Raw genomic sequence first — 19,962 nt, forward strand, 5'->3', positions numbered from 1 at the left:
GCTGTGCATCTCTATTCCTAACGTATTTTTCGGGTAACCAATCGGAATAAAGAAATTATATTTGCAGGCGGGGTTTTCACTGTTTTCTTCCGGGACGTCGCTGTCAACAAAAAATGGCTTCTCTTGACAGGGTAAAAGTATTAGTTTTAGGAGATTCGGGTAAGTAAAGTACCGTTTTTGCAATTCCGAAAAAGTGTCTGTTTATGTTAATACATTTCTTTGTTTTGGCCGAAAGTAACCCAGTTTATAAGCCTTGTGTTCTTAAATAAGGAACATCAAACTTTTGTCTTTAGTCTGTTGTTGGCACTTTTGACCTGCATATCTGACGCAACATGATTGTCGTGTTCAACGTATTTTGTGATAAAGATGGACCAGCATCTGGCCCTTAATTTTAAAGCAATAACTTCGTGTTACCTGAATGTATAGCCGATCTAAAGTGTTGTATTTGTGCTAAGCATACCCCTTATCGTCACATCAAGTTGAAATTGTATCAACATTTTTGCCGAAGTGGCACCGAACAGCTCGTTAAAGCTATTTGCTGGTGTGCTGCAAGGTTTATACCCTAATGGAATCATATGTTGCACTATTCGCACACATGTGTGTCTTCCTGCCTCTGATGACATTCATCCACCCACATTTCTCATCTTTTGCAGGAGTGGGCAAGTCCTCCTTGGTCCACCTGCTATGTCAGAATCAAGTGTTAGGAAATCCATCCTGGACTGTTGGGTGCTCTGTGGATGTCCGGGTAAGCAGGTCAATGCCTAGATAACAGAATTTCATTTGGACACAGTCTTAAATTATGCTACCGACCTTTAAATTAGCTTCAGATAAACTACATTGAAATGCATACTCCATACGACAACCTTTTAAATAACAATGTTTGTAAAAGCCAATATATTGGAAACGTACATGCTTCCTCTTCCTCCAGTCTTTTGTCTACTGACTGAAAAACACATGTTTAAAGTTATTGTAATACACTATGATTTGGAAAATATAAGTTATCTTTATGCAGAGAACAGCCAATTTCAGAACAATTAAGATTTAATTACTGAATTATAATAAATTAAACATTAATATGTACATCAGTTTATTGATACAGCTTGTACAATTGTACTTACTTCATATACTGCTTTGTTGCAGAACTTCCTTCCATTGATCATGAAATACATTGAACACTTACATGTTACAGATGCTTAGAGGAATATAATCTATTGGTCAAACATATTTTTGTTAACTACAGGTGCAAGACTATAAGGAGGGGACGCCGGAGGAGAAAACCTACTACATTGAACTCTGGGATGTCGGAGGATCTGTTGGCTGTGCCAGCAGTATCAAAAGCACCAGAGCTGTCTTCTACAATTCAGTCAATGGTAAAGATGATTTCATTTGAATATATAAAAATATCTAACATTTGAAGGGTTGCTATTACTTAGTTGTGTCCTCTTTCTTTCAGGAATTATGTTGGTACACGATTTAACAAATAAGAAATCCTCTCAGAATCTGTATCGCTGGTCACTGGAAGCTTTAAACAAAGATTCCTCTCCAACAGGAGTGATCGTCTCAAACGGGTAAGTACACATGTAGTTAATATTAGATAGTTAAATGTGACTACAAAAGTTGGATACTGGGGAGTTAAGTCGCGTTCTTTTCTCACAGCAGTGACTATGACAGAGAGCAGTTTGCTGAGAACCCAGTGCCTCTGCTGCTGATTGGCACCAAGTTTGACCAAATCCCAGAAAACAAACGCAACGAGGTTCTCACTCGGACGGCCTTCCTGTCTGAAGACTTCAATGCAGAGGAGATCAATCTCGTAGGCCAACCTTTCATTCCTGCAAGTTCTGACTTTAGGCCCATTTCAAGTAATCTGTAACATTGCTGGGCTTATAAAATAAGCTTATTTCAGAACAATTTGAAAAAAAAGCTATAATAACATACACATTTTATCAGTACAGTTTAAAGATTCAACCTGGGAAAGAACAGAGCTTTAGTTTTAGTTGAGGTTTGTGGCTGAAGTGCTATTTTGTTTTCACAGGACTGCACCAACCCAAGATACCTCGCTGCAGGCACATCAAATGCTGTGAAGCTCAGCAGGTTCTTTGACAAGGTGAGAAACACACATTTAGAGATACATACAGCATGTAAAGCAGATTATTATTCATATTTGTTCTACTTTCATCTCTTTGGTGTTGATGAGAAGCACAAGACATCATGTGTGAACCATGTAGACACATTCTATTAATATATTACTAGTAATTGCAAAATTACATTTAATATTGAATTTCCCCCAAAACATGGGGTAAAGATGGACCAGCATCTGGCCCTTCTGCAGTTCACAGATCCGTAGCGCTAAGTGCTACACTTTCTTCTGTTGGCAAATTGAATGTCAATGTAAATACTACAGTATATAACATTCCAAACAAATGTGTCCTTGTGAAGCGTGCCTAGTTCTTTTTTATATTAAGGCGTAAGATTAAAGATGTTTTCTTTTTTATTACGTCAAAAATCACAACACAATATTGACTATCCTATGACTTGATATATTTTGTAATGAATGCTTGTAAGAAAAACAAAAAGAATCATGTTATTTCCTGTATTATAGTGTGATCCAAATTGGGAGTCATTGAACAATTATGACAGTCAAGACATCAAACATAGGTCTTTTTAGTACGAAGTTCTCTGAATCAAAGTACAAATGTTGTATCTATAAAAACTTGAGCCCCTCATTCTCCTAACAGGTAATAGAGAAGAGATATTTCACAAGAGATCCAAGTCAGGTGAGTTTCACATGTCTTTTCTTTCTCTTTTGACGTAAGCAAATCTTGACCAGGACGAGGACTTTATTTTAAGGTGAACTGCTTTTTTAAAACGGCACATTCCTTTCACTTTCTCTGCAGATGACGGGTTTCACAGACAGAAAACGGTTCAACTTCAAAAGTTTGCACTATGACTGACAAGCCATGACAAGCAGCAGTATTCTGTGGTTTGACTTTCACACCACAAGTAAACCATCACACTCATTGACATGCTTTCTGTATCGCCCCGCCTTCTGAACACTGTTTCAACTGCTCTTGTGTAAAGTCTTAAACGTATTCTGCAACAACTACACCATTATGATAGAACATAATAATTATTAACATAATAAAGGTAAATATGTACATAGTTGACAAAGATGTAAAAATACATAACTGTAGTGTGAGATTTTGAGTTAAATAAAAAAAAAAATTGTGAAAAAATTGAATTTCACATTTTATTTGTACAATTGTTTTCACATGCAAAACCTTTACATAAACTGGTTTCATGAATTTCAGTTCCTGTTTGTTTTGTTCAACTACACAAAAAAAGATAAACATCAAATATATTTGGACATGGTCACAGAGTTTTAGCTAAGAATAAAAAACAATTTCTTCATCACTTGACGTCACAATATCTACAACAGGTTAAATCTATTCGACACATTATTTGCCTGTTAAGTTTGTTATTATTTTTTAAAATAAGATAAGACCAGTCATTCTCAAATGTGTTGTTTTTCTATGCCATTACATTTCTTAAGTAAGTAAAAAAAGGAACATTTTCTTGGCATCTTTGCCTCATGCTACATTCTCTTATTTCTTCATCACTTCCTTGATCCAGGGGAGAAAGGATTTAACTTTAGTGAAGACATGGGGATACATTGGATCATTACAATTACATGGACTGGTGAAAGCCGTAAGACCCTGAAGCTCTCCTTTGCAGATAAGTGGTCCACCGGAATCCCCCTTAAAAAAGAAGGCAACACAAAGAGATGATTGAGTGGACCGGAAAATAAATAGACGCTCTTGTTTTTGATTAAATCAAGTATGATTCACATTCACAGAATTATGTTGTGGTTTATAATGGTTAATTACCTGACAAACCCCTCCCTTCTTTTTGTCAAATGTGGTGCATATCATTCTACTAGAAACAAAGTATTCTTTCCATATGTGGTCGCACTCCCGGCTGAATTGTATGAACTCCGTATTCTCCTTCAGGACATTTGAGATAGGCTTTGTGTGTCCAGTTCGGCCCCAGCCAGCAACCTCACATTTAACTCTTGCGGGGAGGTCCTCATCACTCTTTGGTAGTCCGATGATGTTGACATCGGTATTGAGTGTGGCATTGTTTTTTAACTGTGAGAGAGAGAATAATTATTTGTTACTTAGTTGTATCCTCTTAAAGTCAGATTGAGGTTTTTATGTAAAGCATACATACAAAAAAATGAAGCTAAAATGAAAGCATTGTACAAAACCTTTAACAGGTTTTTTAGTTTACCTCGAGTAACATGATATCATATTGGTGTCCGTCCTTTTTGAATTTTGGATGTGGATGGCGCTTAGCCACTTCTATCCTTTGCTGACTTTTCTCCTTCTTTTTGATGTTGTGTGCTCCAAGGACTGCCGTCATGGTCTGCTCACTGACAAATAAGGGTACAAATATTGTAATACTATTGTTAATACTTAACAACAATTTTCACCTTGAAACAGACTGAGAACATTGATACATGTCAAATATAACTACTATGATACAAATAACTATGTGAAAGCTGTCTTAACAAAAGTATTTCTATATTTATTTTATCTGAACTCCAGATAATGAGGAACACGCATGGAATTGGCACCAAATATTTTGTGAATGATAGATATTGAGTCATGGGAAAAAACTATTATAATTGAATGCATTCATTTCGGAGCCATTCAATTAATTCGTCATCAAATCGTTTTGTTGCATTAATGTGTCATTAACTCACTCTTCGCAGTGTGCTGCAGTCAGAACAAAGTCCTCTCGAATAAGGACCCCGCCACATGAGTGTTTTCCCTGAAACTGGAGAGATGCCATGTAGGGTCGGGAATGAGGCTTCGCAACATTCCCCCCCACTATGCCACTCTCAGAAGCCCCTTAAGATTAAGAAGGTTAATTAATACACAGGTAAAAAAGTACAAAATGCTGCCACTCGATTGTTACTCTTAGCAAACTGAGTAACTTTAATCCAACCTTCCAGCCATTAAAAAGCTTATTTTCTTACTTGTCTATACATTTGAATGTAATTTCATCTCATCTTACCAGTTAGGGAGAGCTGCAGGAACAAAAATAAAATGCAGAATGCATGGATCATGTTCATTGTGCCGTAAAATCTGAACCATGTGTCTGGCACTGCTCCCCCTACCACCTTTTGTAGTCAACATAACCCCCACAACGGAAACTTTGTAGGCAGGTGTTATTCTTGCAAAGAAGAGACGAGTTCACACCTTTTTCAACTGCAGCAAGAGTGACACTGTTTCACCCTTGAATGAGAAAGATCAGTTTGTGCTGTAAATAATCCCACATTTATGAGTGCTTTTTTTCAATAGGCTACATTTACTCGGAAGAGAATGTGGGTAAAAGGTTAATGGTCGAGTAGGAACTGTGTATTAAGGCTTTACATTATAGCACCTTTCAGCACACGGCAATTCAAAGTGCTTTACAAAATAAAATAAAAGACATTCAAGAAGAAATACAGAAAAATGGCATTTAAAGACAGGCATTTAAAAAGCAAAGATAATAAAATAAACACAAGAGATAGAATACATGAATAGAAGCCATACTAATTCCATTCCATAATAATTCCTTACAATAAATGTAAGGAATTATTATTATTATACTGCAGCTCAATCAACAGCAGCGGCAAAAAGATGGGTTTTCAGTCTGGATTTGAAAATAGTACGAGTTGCAGCGGACCTGCAGGATTCAGGGAGTTTGTTTCAGATAGTCGGGGCATACAGTAATAGCTAAACGCTGCTTCTCCATGTTTAGTTCTTACTCTTGGAGCAGAGAGCAAAACTGTCCCAGAAGACCTGAGACTCCTGGCTCCTCATAGTTATGCAGGAGATCGTTAATATAATTTTGTCCTAAACCATTCAGTGCTTTATAAACCAGCAGCAGTATTTTGAAATCTATTATTTGACACACAGGAAGCCAGTGTAAAGACTTCAGAACTGGACTGATGTGATCCACTTTCTTAGTGTCAGTGAGGACTCGAGCAGCAGCGTTCTGAATCAGCTGCAGCTTTCTAATGGATTTTTTAGTGAGACCTGTGAAGACACCATTACAGTAGTCGAGTCTACTGAAGATGAAAGCATGGACAAGTTTTTCCAAATCCTGCTGTGACATTACAATACATTACATTGCATTTAGCTGACGCTTTTATCCAAAGCGACTTACAATAAGTACATTCGACCAGGAAGATACAACCTTGAAGAAAACAGAATCATATAAGTACATCAGGTTTCATAGAGCCAAACATTTCAAGTGCTACTCAACTGGCTTTAGATAAGCCAGTCCTTTATTAGTATATAAGTGCTTTGTTAGTAATTCTATCACTCGAAGTGGAGTCGAAAGAGATGAGTTTTCAGTCTGCGCTGGAAGATGTGCAAGCTATCTGCTGTCCTGATTTTAATGGGGAGCTCATTCCACCATTTTGGAGCCAGGATAGCAAACCCACGTATTTTTGCTATTGGGAACTTGGGTCCCCCTCGCAGTGCAGGTGCAGCGAGTCGTTTGGCTGATGCAGAGCGGAGTGCTCGTGCTGGGGTGTATGGTTTAAACATGTCCTGGATGTAGGAAGGGCCAGATCCATTCACAGCATGGTATGCAAGTACCATTGTTTTGAAGTGGATTCTAGCAATTACTGGAAGCCAGTGAAGGGAGCGGAGGAGCGGAGTGGTGTGGGAACATTTTGGAAGGTTGAAGACCAGACGAGCCGCTGCATTCTGGATGAGCTGCAGAGGTTGGATGGCACATGCAGGTAGACCAGCCAGGAGGGAGTTGCAGTAGTCTAGGCGTGAGATGACGAGAGCCTGGACCAGAACCTGCATTGCTTTCTGGGACAGCTGGGGACGTATCCTCCTGATGTTGTAATGTGTGTATCTGCAGCAGCGGGTTGTAGCAGCGATGTTTGCAGTGAAGGACAGTTTGTTATCTAGGATCACACCCAGATTCCTTGCAGTCTGAGTCGGGGAAACAACAGAGGTGCCGATGTTGATTGTTAGGTCAAGAGTGGGACAATCTTTTCCTGGAAGGAAAAGCAGTTCAGTCTTGTCAAGGTTGAGCTTGAGGTGATGAGCAGACATCCACTGAGAGATGTCAGCTAGACAAGCAGAGATGCGTGTGACGACCTGGGTCTCTGAGCGGGGAAAGGACAGAATTAGTTGGGTGTCATCAGCGTAGCAGTGGTATGAAAAACCATGCGGGTAATGACTGATCAGAGCGAGTTTGTGTACAAGGAGAAGAGGAGGGGACCAAGAACAGAGCCCTGAGGGACCCCTGTGGTTAATATGAAAAAAAGACAGCAAAGAGTGTCAAAAAGTCCTTCTCCACAGCTTTATAATATATATTAGCTTGTTATGGAGTGATGTATGAAGCGCAACGGCGCTGATAACACATAGATCAAACCTACTATTAAAGTTGGCCATCACTGCTCCTCTCTAGTCGAAGACTCCGACATGTTACCCTGCAGTGTTTCCAGGAAAGATGCAGCGTCCTCCACCAATGCAAAATGCTTTTTTTTTTTGTCCTTGGTTGTGATCCGTAACCTCGCTGGATATAGGAGTGACGGTCTCAACGCGTTGATAAAGTGCGAATATCACCTCCCGGTACGCCGCACGTTGCTCCACGATCTCTGGGCAGTAGTCTTCAAAGAAAAACAGTTTTCTCCGCTGCTTCCGGGCCTCCTGAATGATCAGCTCTTTCGTCCTGAAATGATGGATGCGGGCTATTACCGCTCTTGGTATTGACCCGGGACTTGGCTTGGCAGTCAGGGCTCTGTGTGCTCGGTCCAGCTCCGGAGCTGTAGTGAGGACTTGGTCACCCAGAAGCTCCACCAGCAGTCTCGAAAAAAAGTCTGTGGGACGTGCACCCTCAATCGACTCCGGTAGGCCAGTTATCCTTATGTTATTGCGGCGGCTGCGTGACTCAAGGTCTAAAGCTTTAGCCTTTAGCTTGTTGTAGCTTCCCTCCATTGCTGCGCACTTAGCCTCCAACTCTTCCATTTTGTCGCTGAGCTGATTCGCGTTAGCCTCAAGGGAGGTCAGGCGGTGATCGGATGTGTGGAGCGGGTTTACAGAGAGGTTAGAAGTAGTGCAGTTCCTTGAGAATATGAGATCAAGGACATTGCCAGCTTTATGAGTTGGTGGGGATGGAGACAGTGAGAAGGCAAAGGTGGTTAACAGAGATGTTAGTTTGTTTTACTTCCCTGTCTGGAGGTTGAAGTCTCCGAGAAGTACAGCGGGAGGGCCAGTTTCAGGGTTGTGTGAGAGCAGATTATCTAATTCCTCCAAGAAGTCCCCCAAGGCGTGATAGAGATTTTGAGGGACAACTGGTCCGCTTTCCAAATCTCCGCGCGTCCCTAACAAGCTGGTTATCATACAGGAAGGAATCCAGAACATACAATTATCCGTTAAAACAATAATCTATTTTAATGGTAATATAACAATGCAATACAATCAATACATTACCATACAAAGCCATATCATATCATATGCATAATGTCAGGAGTATGCCTACTCCTGGCCCTTGTTCACGGGCCGCCACGACCTTCCGGTCCGGGCGGCGCGAGAAGAGAGAGACAGAGCAAAAAGCTGAATAGGCTTTCATACCAACAGAAACAGGAAGGGGTGGAGTTTACTCAGCCTCCACACACACACCCCCCCCCCCCCCCCCCCCCCCCCCACATTCCAGAGACCTCAGATGTGTCTTAAAGGATATTTAAGATAACACAAATATTTCATCTCTCATATCTCCAACTTCTGGTTACACAGAATACAAAGTAATTAAACCCACACATACTATTCAAGATATGTAGACTTCCCTGAAACATGACATGCTAGAGATCTTAAGCAGAATATACTCTTCCCCCACCTAGCACCCTGTCATGCATGCCTACACCTCCCCCACAGGGCAATAAAACCCTGTTTACTCTAAACAGCCCTTGTTTAGAGCCATTTTAGTCCTCACCTTTCTGAAAGGATAAAACAGAGAAATCAATATAAAACACAAACACAAGTATTGTTTGAACAGTATTCACTTAACTGCTACTATTGATAATTACCAGAGAAACTCAAGGGACCTCTTTTAATATCTGGAAATTGCAACAAGACTTTCTGCCATTTCAAATGTAACACACTTCTTAAATATCAGATGCTGCAGGCGCCTGGTGGACGGTAGAGAACAACAATGGTTAATTGTATAGGATGGGTTACTGTGACGGCATGGAATTCAAAGGTGGAAGGAGTGAAGTTAGGTAGCTTGAAGAGGGAAAAGCTCCAGTTGGGAGAAAGCAGGAGACCAGTGCCACCTCCTCTGCCAGTGGGTCTGGGTGTATGGGAGAAGGAATATGCTGTGGAGAGAGCTGCTGGGGTGGATGTGTTGGATGGTGGAATCCACGTCTCAGTGAGAGCAAGGAAATCCAGAGACTGCATGGAATGAAGTCAGCCTTAAGAACATTAGTCTTTTAATCCTAGAGATGTTCTTAAGGTGATAGTATGCATATGTAATCATTGTTGTAATGTGACTGTTACAATTCAGGTCTGAGTCCATCACTACACCCAGATGTCTTGCTTTATTAGTTGTTTTGAAGTCTGCCGACGGAAGCTCTGCGATGGCTTCTATTCGTTCCTCCTTTGCTCCAAGAACAATAATCTCACTTTTCGTTTTGTTTAATTGGAGAAAGTTCTCACTCATTAACTTCCCCTACAACAAAAGTACTACACAAAAAGGAGTCCTGTGGAGAAACCTGAATGTAAAGAAGTTTCTACACAAGGTACAACAATGTATTTTGTATAGTGCTGTCAAAATTATCGCGTTAACGGCGGTAATACATTTTTTGAATTAATTGCGTTAAAATATTTAACGCATTTAACGCATGTGCAGAATGGCCCGCCCCATACGTGCCACCAGTGGCAGCGCCAGGGTATGGCTGGCGTAGGCTACACCCATACCAAGAAATGGCTTAGCCCCACCATGAAAAATGATGTTAAAGTAAGCAAAATAAAGTCTGCCAACTCGCGCGGAGTAAATTGCACAGACAGCAGTTAGTAAGATTGATTTCAGTAGCCACGGTTTTGAAAACTTTTGTCACGTAGTGATCGTCTTCTCAATAGAACATCTTTGATAACGGCGTGGTGTTGTTGCAGGAAGTCCCGACGGAGAATACTTTTGCTGTAGTACAGGGCAGAGCCATATACTAGTAATAATATGGCTCTGGTACTGGGGTGCACATAACTGGTACGCAGGTTATGTGCGTAATCTGAAATGCGTACCGTCACTTGTGTCACAAAGCGCATTTGCGTACCGACGTACTTGTGAAGCTTTTCCAGAAGGCGGTTAGATCACCGGACGACGGAGTCGGTCTCCGTGTGCACAGACAGGGCTGCTGTTAACGTCGGTCTGTACAACGGAACTGTGCCAAAACTACGCCAACCGGCTGCGGAGGGAGACTCCCCCCTTCACTGGAGAACTGCGCTAAAACAGCTGATCACAACGTTCACACTCTGTGGTCACTAGCGTCCCCCCCCTCTGTCGACTTTCCTGAAGTACTCCCCCGTTGTTAGAAATCAACACGTAATGAATTAAGACCCCACGGTTTGATGATTGACAGGTGTGGGGGTTGTCTTTCATTTTGACATGCAGAAAAATGTTATAATAAACATAGATACTGTATGTTAAATGGATATATCCGCCTTCTTTCATTTATCTTTGCATTCCCACAACAATATACATAAATAAATGGCATATTTTGGACATAGTTCGAATGGTGATTAATCATGATTAATTAATTTTTAAGCTGTGATTAATCTGATTAAAAATTGTAATCGTTTGACAGCCCTAATTTTGTAGTGATTGACTTTTCAGAACATGGCTTAAAATCAATCACAGCAAGTAGCATGTTTCACATGGATTACAGACAACGTAGTAAGGGCACTTGGACATCTTTTATTTTAAGTATAGTGTACAAACAGACACATTATTGACACACACACAACAACTCAAGCTCGCACAAACCAGTATTAAAAGTCATTGCAGTGTTTCAACATATATTATCGTCTTCATTACAAAGCTTATAAAACTTAGTGACTGTTATAAACACTACTCTTTCTTTTTCTTTGGAGTCCTCCTTCTGCAACACTTGCAGGTGCAGAACAAGCAGCATTTCAATGTCATCCACAGAAAAGTGATTATAATTAAGATTAAAATGCCAATGACATCCAGGCTATGGTACTGAATCCAGTTTAAGTCGTGTGCAGCGACCCAGAGGTGTTCGGCTCCTTTGTGCCTAATGACAAACTCAGTCCAGAAAACAGCCAGGTCCAGAGGCGGGACTGGACGGTCCAGATGTATCTCAGACAGCCTCACTATGTTCTCCTTGTAACTGGGGGGGAAGTAATATTTATTAAAACAAGGTTAATATGATAATCCCCAGTTGTATCAGAAGTCCTATCATGTATTCTCACAAACTACAATACAACTATCTTCATTGACCCTGTTTGCAATTTAAATCTATAAAATAAGATGGAAAACAGTCCAAAGATATTGCAGATAAACAAGAGTAATTATTAAGAGGTATGTGACGTCTGAAGCAGCATTTGCAATGATAGTAACCTGTGGAGTTCAGTCATCTAGTATAATCTGCTGTGCTGCTCATATAATCTGCTGTGCTGCTGTACCTGAGGCCTGGTTCCACCTGCTCTGCTCTGCTGTGCTGCTGTAGCTGAGGCCTGGTTCCACCTGCTCTGCTCTGCTGTGCTACTGTAGCTGAGGCCTGGTTCCACCTGCTCTGCTCTGCTGTGCTGCTGTAGCTGAGGCCTGGTTCCACCTTCTCTGCTCTGCTGTGCTGCTGTAGCTGAGGCCTGGCTCCACCTGCTCTGCTCTGCTGTGCTGCTGTAGCTGAGGCCTGGTTCCACCTTCTCTGCTCTGCTGTGCTGCTGTAGCTGAGGCCTGGTTCCACATGCTCTGCTCTGCTGTGCTGATGTAGCTGAGGCCTGGTTCCACCTGCTCTGCTCTGCTGTGCTGCTGTAGCTGAGGCCTGGTTCCACCTGCTCTGCTCTGCTGTGCTGATGTAGCTGAGGCCTGGTTCCACCTGCTCTGCTCTGCTGTGCTGCTGTAGCTGAGGCCTGGTTCCACCTTGCTCCGGGAACAGCGTGGATACTGTTGTGCTGGACTGGGAGAATGGCGGGTGTCGTGTTTCTGCTGTGCCTTTTCTTGGCTGTGCTGGACAAGGAGAAGATCTCTAGTCATCCTGAAAAATCTACTGGATTCGGGTATGTTCTGCCACCCGCAGTGGACATCCCCTGTACAGTTTTGGAGGTGTTGCACAAACAATTGCTGGTTGCACTGTCGCGGACTTTCATTTCGGAAAATGTTTGTCTTTCTCACATGCCTGCCACTATGGTCCTTCAGAATTGTTTTTTAAACTCTAATCTCACTTTCGCGAAGTTTGCTGGTGACTCTAGAACAGCTGACAATGTATGTGTGTTGATTAAGAGGAAAAGGTGCTTGGTATTTTTATTGTTGTTACTATCAGGAAATGTACAGCCAAATCCAGGTCCACCTAGCAGTATTAGTCAAATAGCTACTCCTGCTGATTTTATATCTAGATCTGGGCTAGGTTTAATTCATTTAAATGTGCGTAGTCTGTTACCTAAATTAGATTTTGTCCGTATTTGGGCGAGTTCGACTGATGCTGATGTCATTGTCTTATCAGAAACGTGGCTAGATAAATCCATTTTGGCCTCTGACATTTACATACATGGTTACAGTGTATATCGTACTGACCGGCCTAAAAAAGGTGGTGGCGTTGCCATTTATGTGAAAAATAAGTTTTGTGTAACTAATATGGTTTCCAAATCTGTTAGTAAACAGCTAGAATTTTTAGCCGTGAATATTGAGGTAACAAAGGGTCAACAGGTCATGGTGGTGGGCTGCTACACGGCCCCCTCGGCTGTCAAGGTCTCTTTATCGTCATTGGCAAAAATGTTATCACAACTTTCCTACAAGGAAATAGTGCTGCTTGGTGATTTTAATTGGGACTGGTTAACTTCTGTGTCAGAGGATTTTAAAAACCTGTGTACCTCTTTGAATTTTACCCAGATTATAGACAGTCATACTCGCCCAAATATTAAGTCCCCAAATAAATCCTCCTTAATTGATCTAATTTTAACAAATGTTCCACATAAATACTCATCTGTGGGAGTATTTGCTAATGATGTGAGTGACCACTGTGTTGTAGCCACAATTAGGGACACTAAGGTCCAAAAGGTTAAACCACGTATCATCACAAAGAGAGACAAAAAACACTTTGTGGAGCATGGTTTTTTACATGATCTGTTTGATTTTGATTGGGGTCAAATCAATCTGTGTGCTGATGTAGAAACTGCATGGTCTTATTTTTATCTTGGTTTTATGAAAATTATAGATAGACATGCACCTCTGCGTACATTTAGAGTGAAGGGACGAAACAATCCCTGGTATTCTGCTAAGCTGTCCAGTCTACTTCATGAGAGAAATAATGCTTGGGCTAAGGCTAGGAAATTAGGCTCAGAGGTAGAATGGCTACGTTTTAGGCAGCTAAGAAATAGCTTCACATCTCAAATAAAAAGTGCTAAATCAAAGTACTATTTGTCAGTTACCACAGAAAACCTGAATAATCCTAGGACATTTTGGAAAGCCATAAAATCGATTTCCACTGGTGATATCCCAAATGAGCTACCTCCGTGCCTCACCACAGCATCTGGCATTATATCAGACAGGGCTACTATGCTAAATTGCTTTAATAAGCATTTTGTGTCTTGTGGCTGTCTGTTTGATTCTGTCACTGACTGTACTTCTGCTTCTGTGAACGCTCCAATCCTTGACTCTGAACAATGTGGTCTGGAAAACCCTTTCAGTTTTACTCCTTTAACTATTGGTATTGTTCATGAAGCATTATCCAAATTAGATCCTAGGAAACCGGCTGGCCCGGACAACTTAGAGCCTTTCTTTTTAAAGATAGCTGCAGATTTTATTGCTCCACCTCTTACTTCTCTTTTTAACCTCTCCCTCAGCACAAATACAATTCCAAAAGTATGTAAGTCTGCTTATGTCTTGCCTTTACTGAAAGGAGGGGAGGCAACTATTTTAAATAACTATAGGCCAATCTCTAAATTGTCAGTTCTGGCTAAGATGCTCGAACGACTTGTGAGTGAACAAGTAAAGGAGTTTTTATGTATAAATGATATCCTGTCTAAACATCAGTCAGGCTTCAGAAAGAAACACAGCACCATCACTGCCACAATGAAAGTGGTAAATGACATTACTAGTATTTTAGATAATAAGCAGAGTTGTGCAGCTCTGTTTATTGACCTGTCCAAAGCGTTTGACACCGTTGATCATCGCAATTTAAAGCAGAGGCTACTCAGTATTGGCATATCCAGCCTTGCAGTGGGGTGGTTTGTAAATTACCTCTCTGAAAGGTCCCAATGTGTTCATTTTGATGGACTGTCTTCTGAGTGGTTAAACATTTCTAATGGTGTACCACAAGGTTCTGTTTTAGGACCACTTTTATTCTCCATCTACATCAACAGTTTAGGTGATAATGTGGATGAAGCTACTTTACATTTTTATGCGGATGATACCGTGATGTACTGTGCAGGTCCCTCCATTAAGGAGGCTGTTGTTAAATTACATTCATGTGGAACCTATATGCTGCAGGTCTCCCTTGAAAAAGAGATCTATGATCTCAATGGGACCAATCTGGTTAAATAAAGGTTTGAAATGAAATGAAATGAGTAGTGTTTTTTTTATTGTTTTTCTATTGGTTTTATCCTTGTTTTGTATATCTGGTGCAGGTGCACTGCACTTATGTTGGTTTTCGAGAACATTTTGCAGGGCACCTTTATTTTGTATCTTTTCTTTGAATACCTAAGTGCTACACTTTATTCTGTTGGCAAATTGAATGTCAATGTTAATACTACATTATATAACATTCCAAATACATTTCTCCTTGTCAAGCGTGCCTCGCTTTTATATTAAAGTGTAAGACTAAAGATGTTTTTTGTTTTTTTACTTTAAACATCATAACACAATATTGACTATCCTATGACATGATGTGTTTGGTAATACTGTAGATGCTTGTTAGGAAAGAAAAAAATCATATTATTATCCAAATTGTGAGACATTGAATAATTATCAATGAATCAATGTTTATTTATATAGCCAAATATCACAAATGTTACATTTGTCTCAGTGGACTTCACAGTTTGTACAGAATATCAGTATGACAATATGACACCCTCTGTCCTTCTTTCTTTCTTTCTTTGGAACAGATTAAAAAAAAACAAATAACAAATGTGAAAAACAGAATACCGTATTGTTATAATATAGTATTTATCCACATTCATGGTAATATTTTGTATATTCAACAAAAAAAAAAAAAAAATGTCTTCATATTAATAATAATAATAAATCATATGTGTCCGAAAGGGAGTAGGAGGAAGCAAATGCTTATTAATTCCCACCCCTTACTTGATCAATGATTGTCCTTTAAATCATTATGCAAGTTATTCCTACCACATTTACATGTATACATACATATACAATCATTTCTCATCTTCAATTACCTTTCTTCATTCTCATATTTTTCCAAAAAAGTGTTTCTGTACATCCTTTTAAACTGAAATGCTTGTGCTTTGTTTTAACTCCTGCTCTAAACCATTCCATAAAATCACCCCACAGATTGTTAAACTCATACTTCTCAGAGTTGTTCTGACCTTGAGTTGTTTAAAATGTAGATTTCCTCTCAAATTATACCCACCCTCTCTGTCTATGAACAATTCCTAGGAAGTAGATTATGTCTTGCTCTGTACATGATTTGTGCCGTTTTAAATTTAACCAGATCAATGAACTTCAATATGTGTGACTTGAAAAATAATATATTAGTGTGTTCAAGATAACCAATATTATTGATAACTCTTATAGCCCTTTTTTGTAATGTGCATAACGGCTGTAGGTTGGTTTTGTACGTGTTTCCCCAAATCTCCTTAGACCCTCACATCGTACAAGGAAAAACTTCCGGAGAAAACCCACAGTTTAAAGGGAAACAATGGGAGAAACCTCAGGGAGAGCAACAGAGGAGGGATCCCTCTCCCAGGACGGACAGACGTGCAATAGATGCCGTGTGTAAATCGAAGAGATAATACATTTACAACATAGGAAGACCAAATATTTGGAAATGCATGTGTCTATAATAGGAAGATAAATCCACGAGGATGTCAACAATCCTGTGGGAGCCATCAGGGAAGTAGTATGATGAGAGTCAGGCAGGACCGCAGAGACAGGTTCAGCCACGACTCGATGTCCAGGACTCAACTCCAGAACTCAGGATAGAGGATCCAGGACTCAGGACCGCAGCAACAGGATCAGCCACGACTCAGAATCCCGGCGTGGGGAAGCTGGGTTATTCGGAACATGAGAGTACACAGGTACAGACAGAGAGAAGGAAGAAGTAAGGTGTCCCCCGACAGTCTATAGCAGCAAAACTAACGTGTATACGTACATGGACTCCCTTAGGATAGGTTGAGGTTCATTTTATTATGACAGTCAAGACATCAAACATAAGTCTTTTTAGTACAAAGTTCTCTCTTTCAAAGTACAAATGAGTATGTGAATGTTGTATCCATTAAAACTTGAGCCCCTCACTCTCCTAATGGGTAATAGAGAAGAGATATTTCACAGACAACTTCAGAAGTTTGCACTATGACTGACAAGCCCTAACAAGCAGCAGTTTTCTGTGGTTTGACTTTCACACCACAAGCAAACCATCACACTTATTGACATGCTTTCTGTATCGCCCCGCCTTCTGAACACTGTTTCAACTGCTCTTGTGTAAAGTCTCTTAAACGGATGCTGCAACAACAACACAAATTACGACATAACAGAATAATTAGTAGTATAGTCAAGATTAATATGTACATAGTTGACAAACATTTAAAATTGCATAAATGTACTGTGCGATTTATAGTTAAATCCAAAAAAAATTGTATTTCACATTTTATTTGTTTTCACATGCAAAACATTTACATAAATTGGTTTTATGCATTTCAGTTCCTGTTTGCTTTGTTCAACTACACACAAAAAGGTAAACAAATCACATATTTTTTGACATGGTCACAGTTTATTAGCTAAGAATAAAAAACAATTTCTTCATCACAATAATATCTGCAACAACTTAAATCTATTGGACACATTATTTGCCTATTAAGTTTGTTATTTGTGGTTTTAAATAAGATAAGACCAGTAATTCTGAAATGTGTTGTTTTACTATGCCAATATATTAAGTAACTAAAAAAAGGAACATTTTCTTGGCCTCTGAATTGGGCCTCATGCTACATTCTGTTATTTCTTCATCACTTCCTTGATCCAGGAGAGATAGGATTTCACTTGAGTGAAGACATGGGGATACTTTGGATCATTACAATCACATTTATCGATGAAAGCCGTAAGACCCTGAAGCTCTCCTTTGCAGATAAGTGGTCCACCGGAATCCCCCTTAAAAAAGAAGGCAACACAAAGAGATGATTGAGTGGACCGGAAAATAAATAGACACTCTTGTTTTTGATTAAATCAAGTATGATTCACATTCACAGAATTATGTTGTGGTTTATAATGGTTAATTACCTGACAAACCCCTCCCTTCTTTTTGTCAAATTTGGTGCATATCATTTGACTAGAAACAAAGTATTCTTTCCATATGTACTTGCACTCATGGCTGAATTGTATGAACTCCGTATTCTCCCTCAGGACATCTGAGATAGGCTTTGTGTGTCCAGTTCGGCCCCAGCCAGCAACCTCACATTTAACTCTTGCGTGGAGGTTCTCATCACTCTTTGGTAGTCCAATGATGTTGACATCAGTATTCAGTGTGGCATTGTTTTTTAACTGTGAGAGAGAGAATAATTATTTTTTACTTAGTTGTATACTCTTAATCACATTGAGGTTTTTATGTAAAGCATATTGCCCTTACATCCTTCTGTGCAAATGTGTGAAGTGCAAACATTACAAAAAAATGAAGCTAAAATGAAAGCATTGTACAAAACCTTTAACAGGTTTTTTAGTTTACCTCGAGTAACATGATATCATATTGGTGTCCGTCCTTTTTGAATTTTGGATGTGGATGGCGCTTAGCCACTTCTATCCTTTGCTGACTTTTCTCTTTCTTTTTGATGTTGTGTGCTCCAAGGACTGCCGTCATGGTCTGCTCACTGACAAATAAGGGTACAAATATTGTAATACTATTGTTAATACTTAACAACAATGTTCACCTTGAAACAGACTGAAAACATTGATAAATATGTCAAATATAACTACTATGATACAAATAACTATGTGAAAGCTGTCTTAACAAAAGTATTTCTATATTTATTTTAACTGAACTCCAGATAATGAGGAACACGCATGGAATTGGCACCAAATATTTTGTGAATGATAGATATTGAGTCATGGGAAAAAACTATTATAATTGAATGCATTCATTTCGGAGCCATTAAATTAATTCGTCATCAAATCGTTTTGTAGCATTAATGTGTCATTAACTCACTCTTCGCAGTGTGCTGCAGTCAGAACAAAGTCCTCTCGAATAAGGACCCCGCCACATGAGTGTTCTCCCTGAAACTGGAGAGATGCCATGTAGGGTCGGGAATGAGGCTTCGCAACATTCCCCCCCACTATGCCACTCTCAGAAGCCCCTTAAGATTAAGAAGGTTAATTAATACACAGGTAAAAAAGTACAAAATGCTCAACTGCCAATTGATTTTTACTCTTATTACAGATAAAAAAAACAAAAACTGAGTAACTTTTTTACCAACCCTCCAGCCATTAAAAAAGCTTATTTAATCTCATTTTATCTTACCAGTGAGGGAGAGCTGCAGGAAGAAAAATAAAATGCAGAATGCGTGGATCATGTTCACTGTGCAGTACAATCTAAACACTGTGTCTGGCACTACTCCCCCTACCACCTTTTAACATAACGGAAACTTTGTGGTCAGGTGTTATTCTTGCAAAGAAGAGACGAGTTCACACCTTTTTCAACTGCAGCAAGAGAGACACCGTTTCATAAAACAGTCATTTGAGTTGATGCACACACTTTCCTTATTGATCAATAATCTAAAGGTGTGGCACGTCACTACATACACCACTTGTACCATCAATATGTATTCCCCCTTGAATGAGAAAGATCCGTATTTACTGTAGATAATCCCACATTTATGAGGGCCTTTTCTCAATAGGCTACATTTGCTCTTTAACGAAAGAGAATGTGGGTAAAAGGTAAATGGTCGAGTAGGAACTGTGTATTAAGGCTGCAGTAACTGTGCACAAAGGTCGTCACACCTCACAATGTAATACACGTACACACTATGCTATTATAATAGTGTTTTATATTATTGTGATCGTTTTTCGAAAGACATACATACATGTTAGAATTATATTCTAAAGCTTAAGTAACATTTTTAATTCCAGTGTTATGAGTCGCTGTAAATAAAAAAGATTATTCCTTCTAGTACATTTGCAAATCTACAATGTTGGAGATATTGTGGATTGCTAGACATTGGTGGAATATCTCGGGGTAGATTAAAATCCAATACAATTTATTTTAATTTCTGAACTTTTTATCAACAAGCAAGCTGGCATTTACTGCAGGAAATGGGTAAAAAGGTTAAAAAAAAGAGGAGCAATGGCAAAGGAGCAGATATTCAGTAGTTGCCATTGTGTCTAGTGACCATTAGAAGGAGCTGTAGGGAGTGAATGTGCACAAAATACACTCATACTACAACAACGTGCTACCCAGTCCACATAAAGCTGTGGGTGTTTCTCAATGTCGAGGAGGCTTGCTTGGTAACACGTGTCTCCGGCCCCCTGAGTTTCCTCGCTGCGGCCTTCGCCCCT

General features: G+C 39.8%; 3 protein-coding genes across 4 annotated transcripts; 1 reads left to right on the forward strand and 2 right to left on the reverse strand.

Moving 5' to 3' along the window:
• Positions 1-67: 67 nt before the first annotated feature.
• Positions 68-3,302, forward strand: rabl3 (RAB, member of RAS oncogene family-like 3). Of its 2 annotated transcripts, none has more exons than XM_034109818.1 (8): positions 68-159; positions 654-745; positions 1,241-1,370; positions 1,454-1,568; positions 1,657-1,810; positions 2,033-2,104; positions 2,736-2,774; positions 2,895-3,302. In XM_034109818.1, the coding sequence occupies exons 1-8, from the start codon at positions 114-116 to the stop codon at positions 2,949-2,951; spliced, it is 705 nt and encodes a 234-aa protein (XP_033965709.1). In that variant the 5' UTR covers positions 68-113; the 3' UTR covers positions 2,952-3,302. The 2 variants fall into 2 exon arrangements, with proteins under 2 accessions (XP_033965709.1, XP_033965710.1); XM_034109819.1 differs by having other exon boundaries at positions 1,660-1,810.
• On the reverse strand, positions 3,234-5,201 carry LOC117466522 (granzyme B-like). Its single transcript, XM_034109817.2, has 5 exons — positions 5,077-5,201; positions 4,763-4,910; positions 4,288-4,429; positions 3,885-4,145; positions 3,234-3,755 (listed from the first exon to the last, which is right to left on the reverse strand). Exons 1-5 carry the CDS (start codon positions 5,132-5,134, stop codon positions 3,603-3,605), a joined length of 762 nt encoding a protein of 253 aa, XP_033965708.1. The 5' UTR covers positions 5,135-5,201; the 3' UTR covers positions 3,234-3,602.
• Positions 5,202-17,057: 11,856 nt separating this feature from the next.
• LOC117466722 (granzyme B-like) lies at positions 17,058-19,012 on the reverse strand. Its single transcript, XM_034110136.1, has 5 exons — positions 18,929-19,012; positions 18,617-18,764; positions 18,140-18,281; positions 17,698-17,958; positions 17,058-17,568 (listed from the first exon to the last, which is right to left on the reverse strand). Exons 1-5 carry the CDS (start codon positions 18,978-18,980, stop codon positions 17,416-17,418), a joined length of 756 nt encoding a protein of 251 aa, XP_033966027.1. The 5' UTR covers positions 18,981-19,012; the 3' UTR covers positions 17,058-17,415.
• Between the last annotated feature and the right edge of the window lie 950 nt (positions 19,013-19,962).

The sequence above is a fragment of the Pseudochaenichthys georgianus genome, chromosome 21 (assembly GCF_902827115.2).
Source record: "Pseudochaenichthys georgianus chromosome 21, fPseGeo1.2, whole genome shotgun sequence".
Classification (NCBI taxonomy): Eukaryota; Metazoa; Chordata; class Actinopteri; order Perciformes; family Channichthyidae; genus Pseudochaenichthys; species Pseudochaenichthys georgianus.

What these genes read in the sequence shown, in the direction of transcription:
- rabl3 (XM_034109818.1), top strand. Translation starts at nt 114, where the DNA reads ATGGCTTCTCTTGACAGGGTAAAAGTATTAGTTTTAGGAGATTCGG. An exon ending in ATTAGTTTTAGGAGATTCGG is followed by an intron (nt 160 to 653) that starts GTAAGTAAAGTA and finishes CATCTTTTGCAG; the next exon opens with GAGTGGGCAAGTCCTCCTTG. An exon ending in GGTGCTCTGTGGATGTCCGG is followed by an intron (nt 746 to 1,240) that starts GTAAGCAGGTCA and finishes TGTTAACTACAG; the next exon opens with GTGCAAGACTATAAGGAGGG.
- LOC117466722 (XM_034110136.1), bottom strand. Translation starts at nt 18,980, where the DNA reads ATGATCCACGCATTCTGCATTTTATTTTTCTTCCTGCAGCTCTCCCTC. An exon ending in CCTGCAGCTCTCCCTCACTG is followed by an intron (nt 18,765 to 18,928) that starts GTAAGATAAAAT and finishes CTTAATCTTAAG; the next exon opens with GGGCTTCTGAGAGTGGCATA. An exon ending in ATGATATCATGTTACTCGAG is followed by an intron (nt 17,959 to 18,139) that starts GTAAACTAAAAA and finishes TCTCTCTCACAG; the next exon opens with TTAAAAAACAATGCCACACT.
- LOC117466522 (XM_034109817.2), bottom strand. Translation starts at nt 5,134, where the DNA reads ATGAACATGATCCATGCATTCTGCATTTTATTTTTGTTCCTGCAGCTC. An exon ending in ACTGCAGCACACTGCGAAGA is followed by an intron (nt 4,430 to 4,762) that starts GTGAGTTAATGA and finishes CTTATTTGTCAG; the next exon opens with TGAGCAGACCATGACGGCAG. An exon ending in ATGATATCATGTTACTCGAG is followed by an intron (nt 4,146 to 4,287) that starts GTAAACTAAAAA and finishes TCTCTCTCACAG; the next exon opens with TTAAAAAACAATGCCACACT.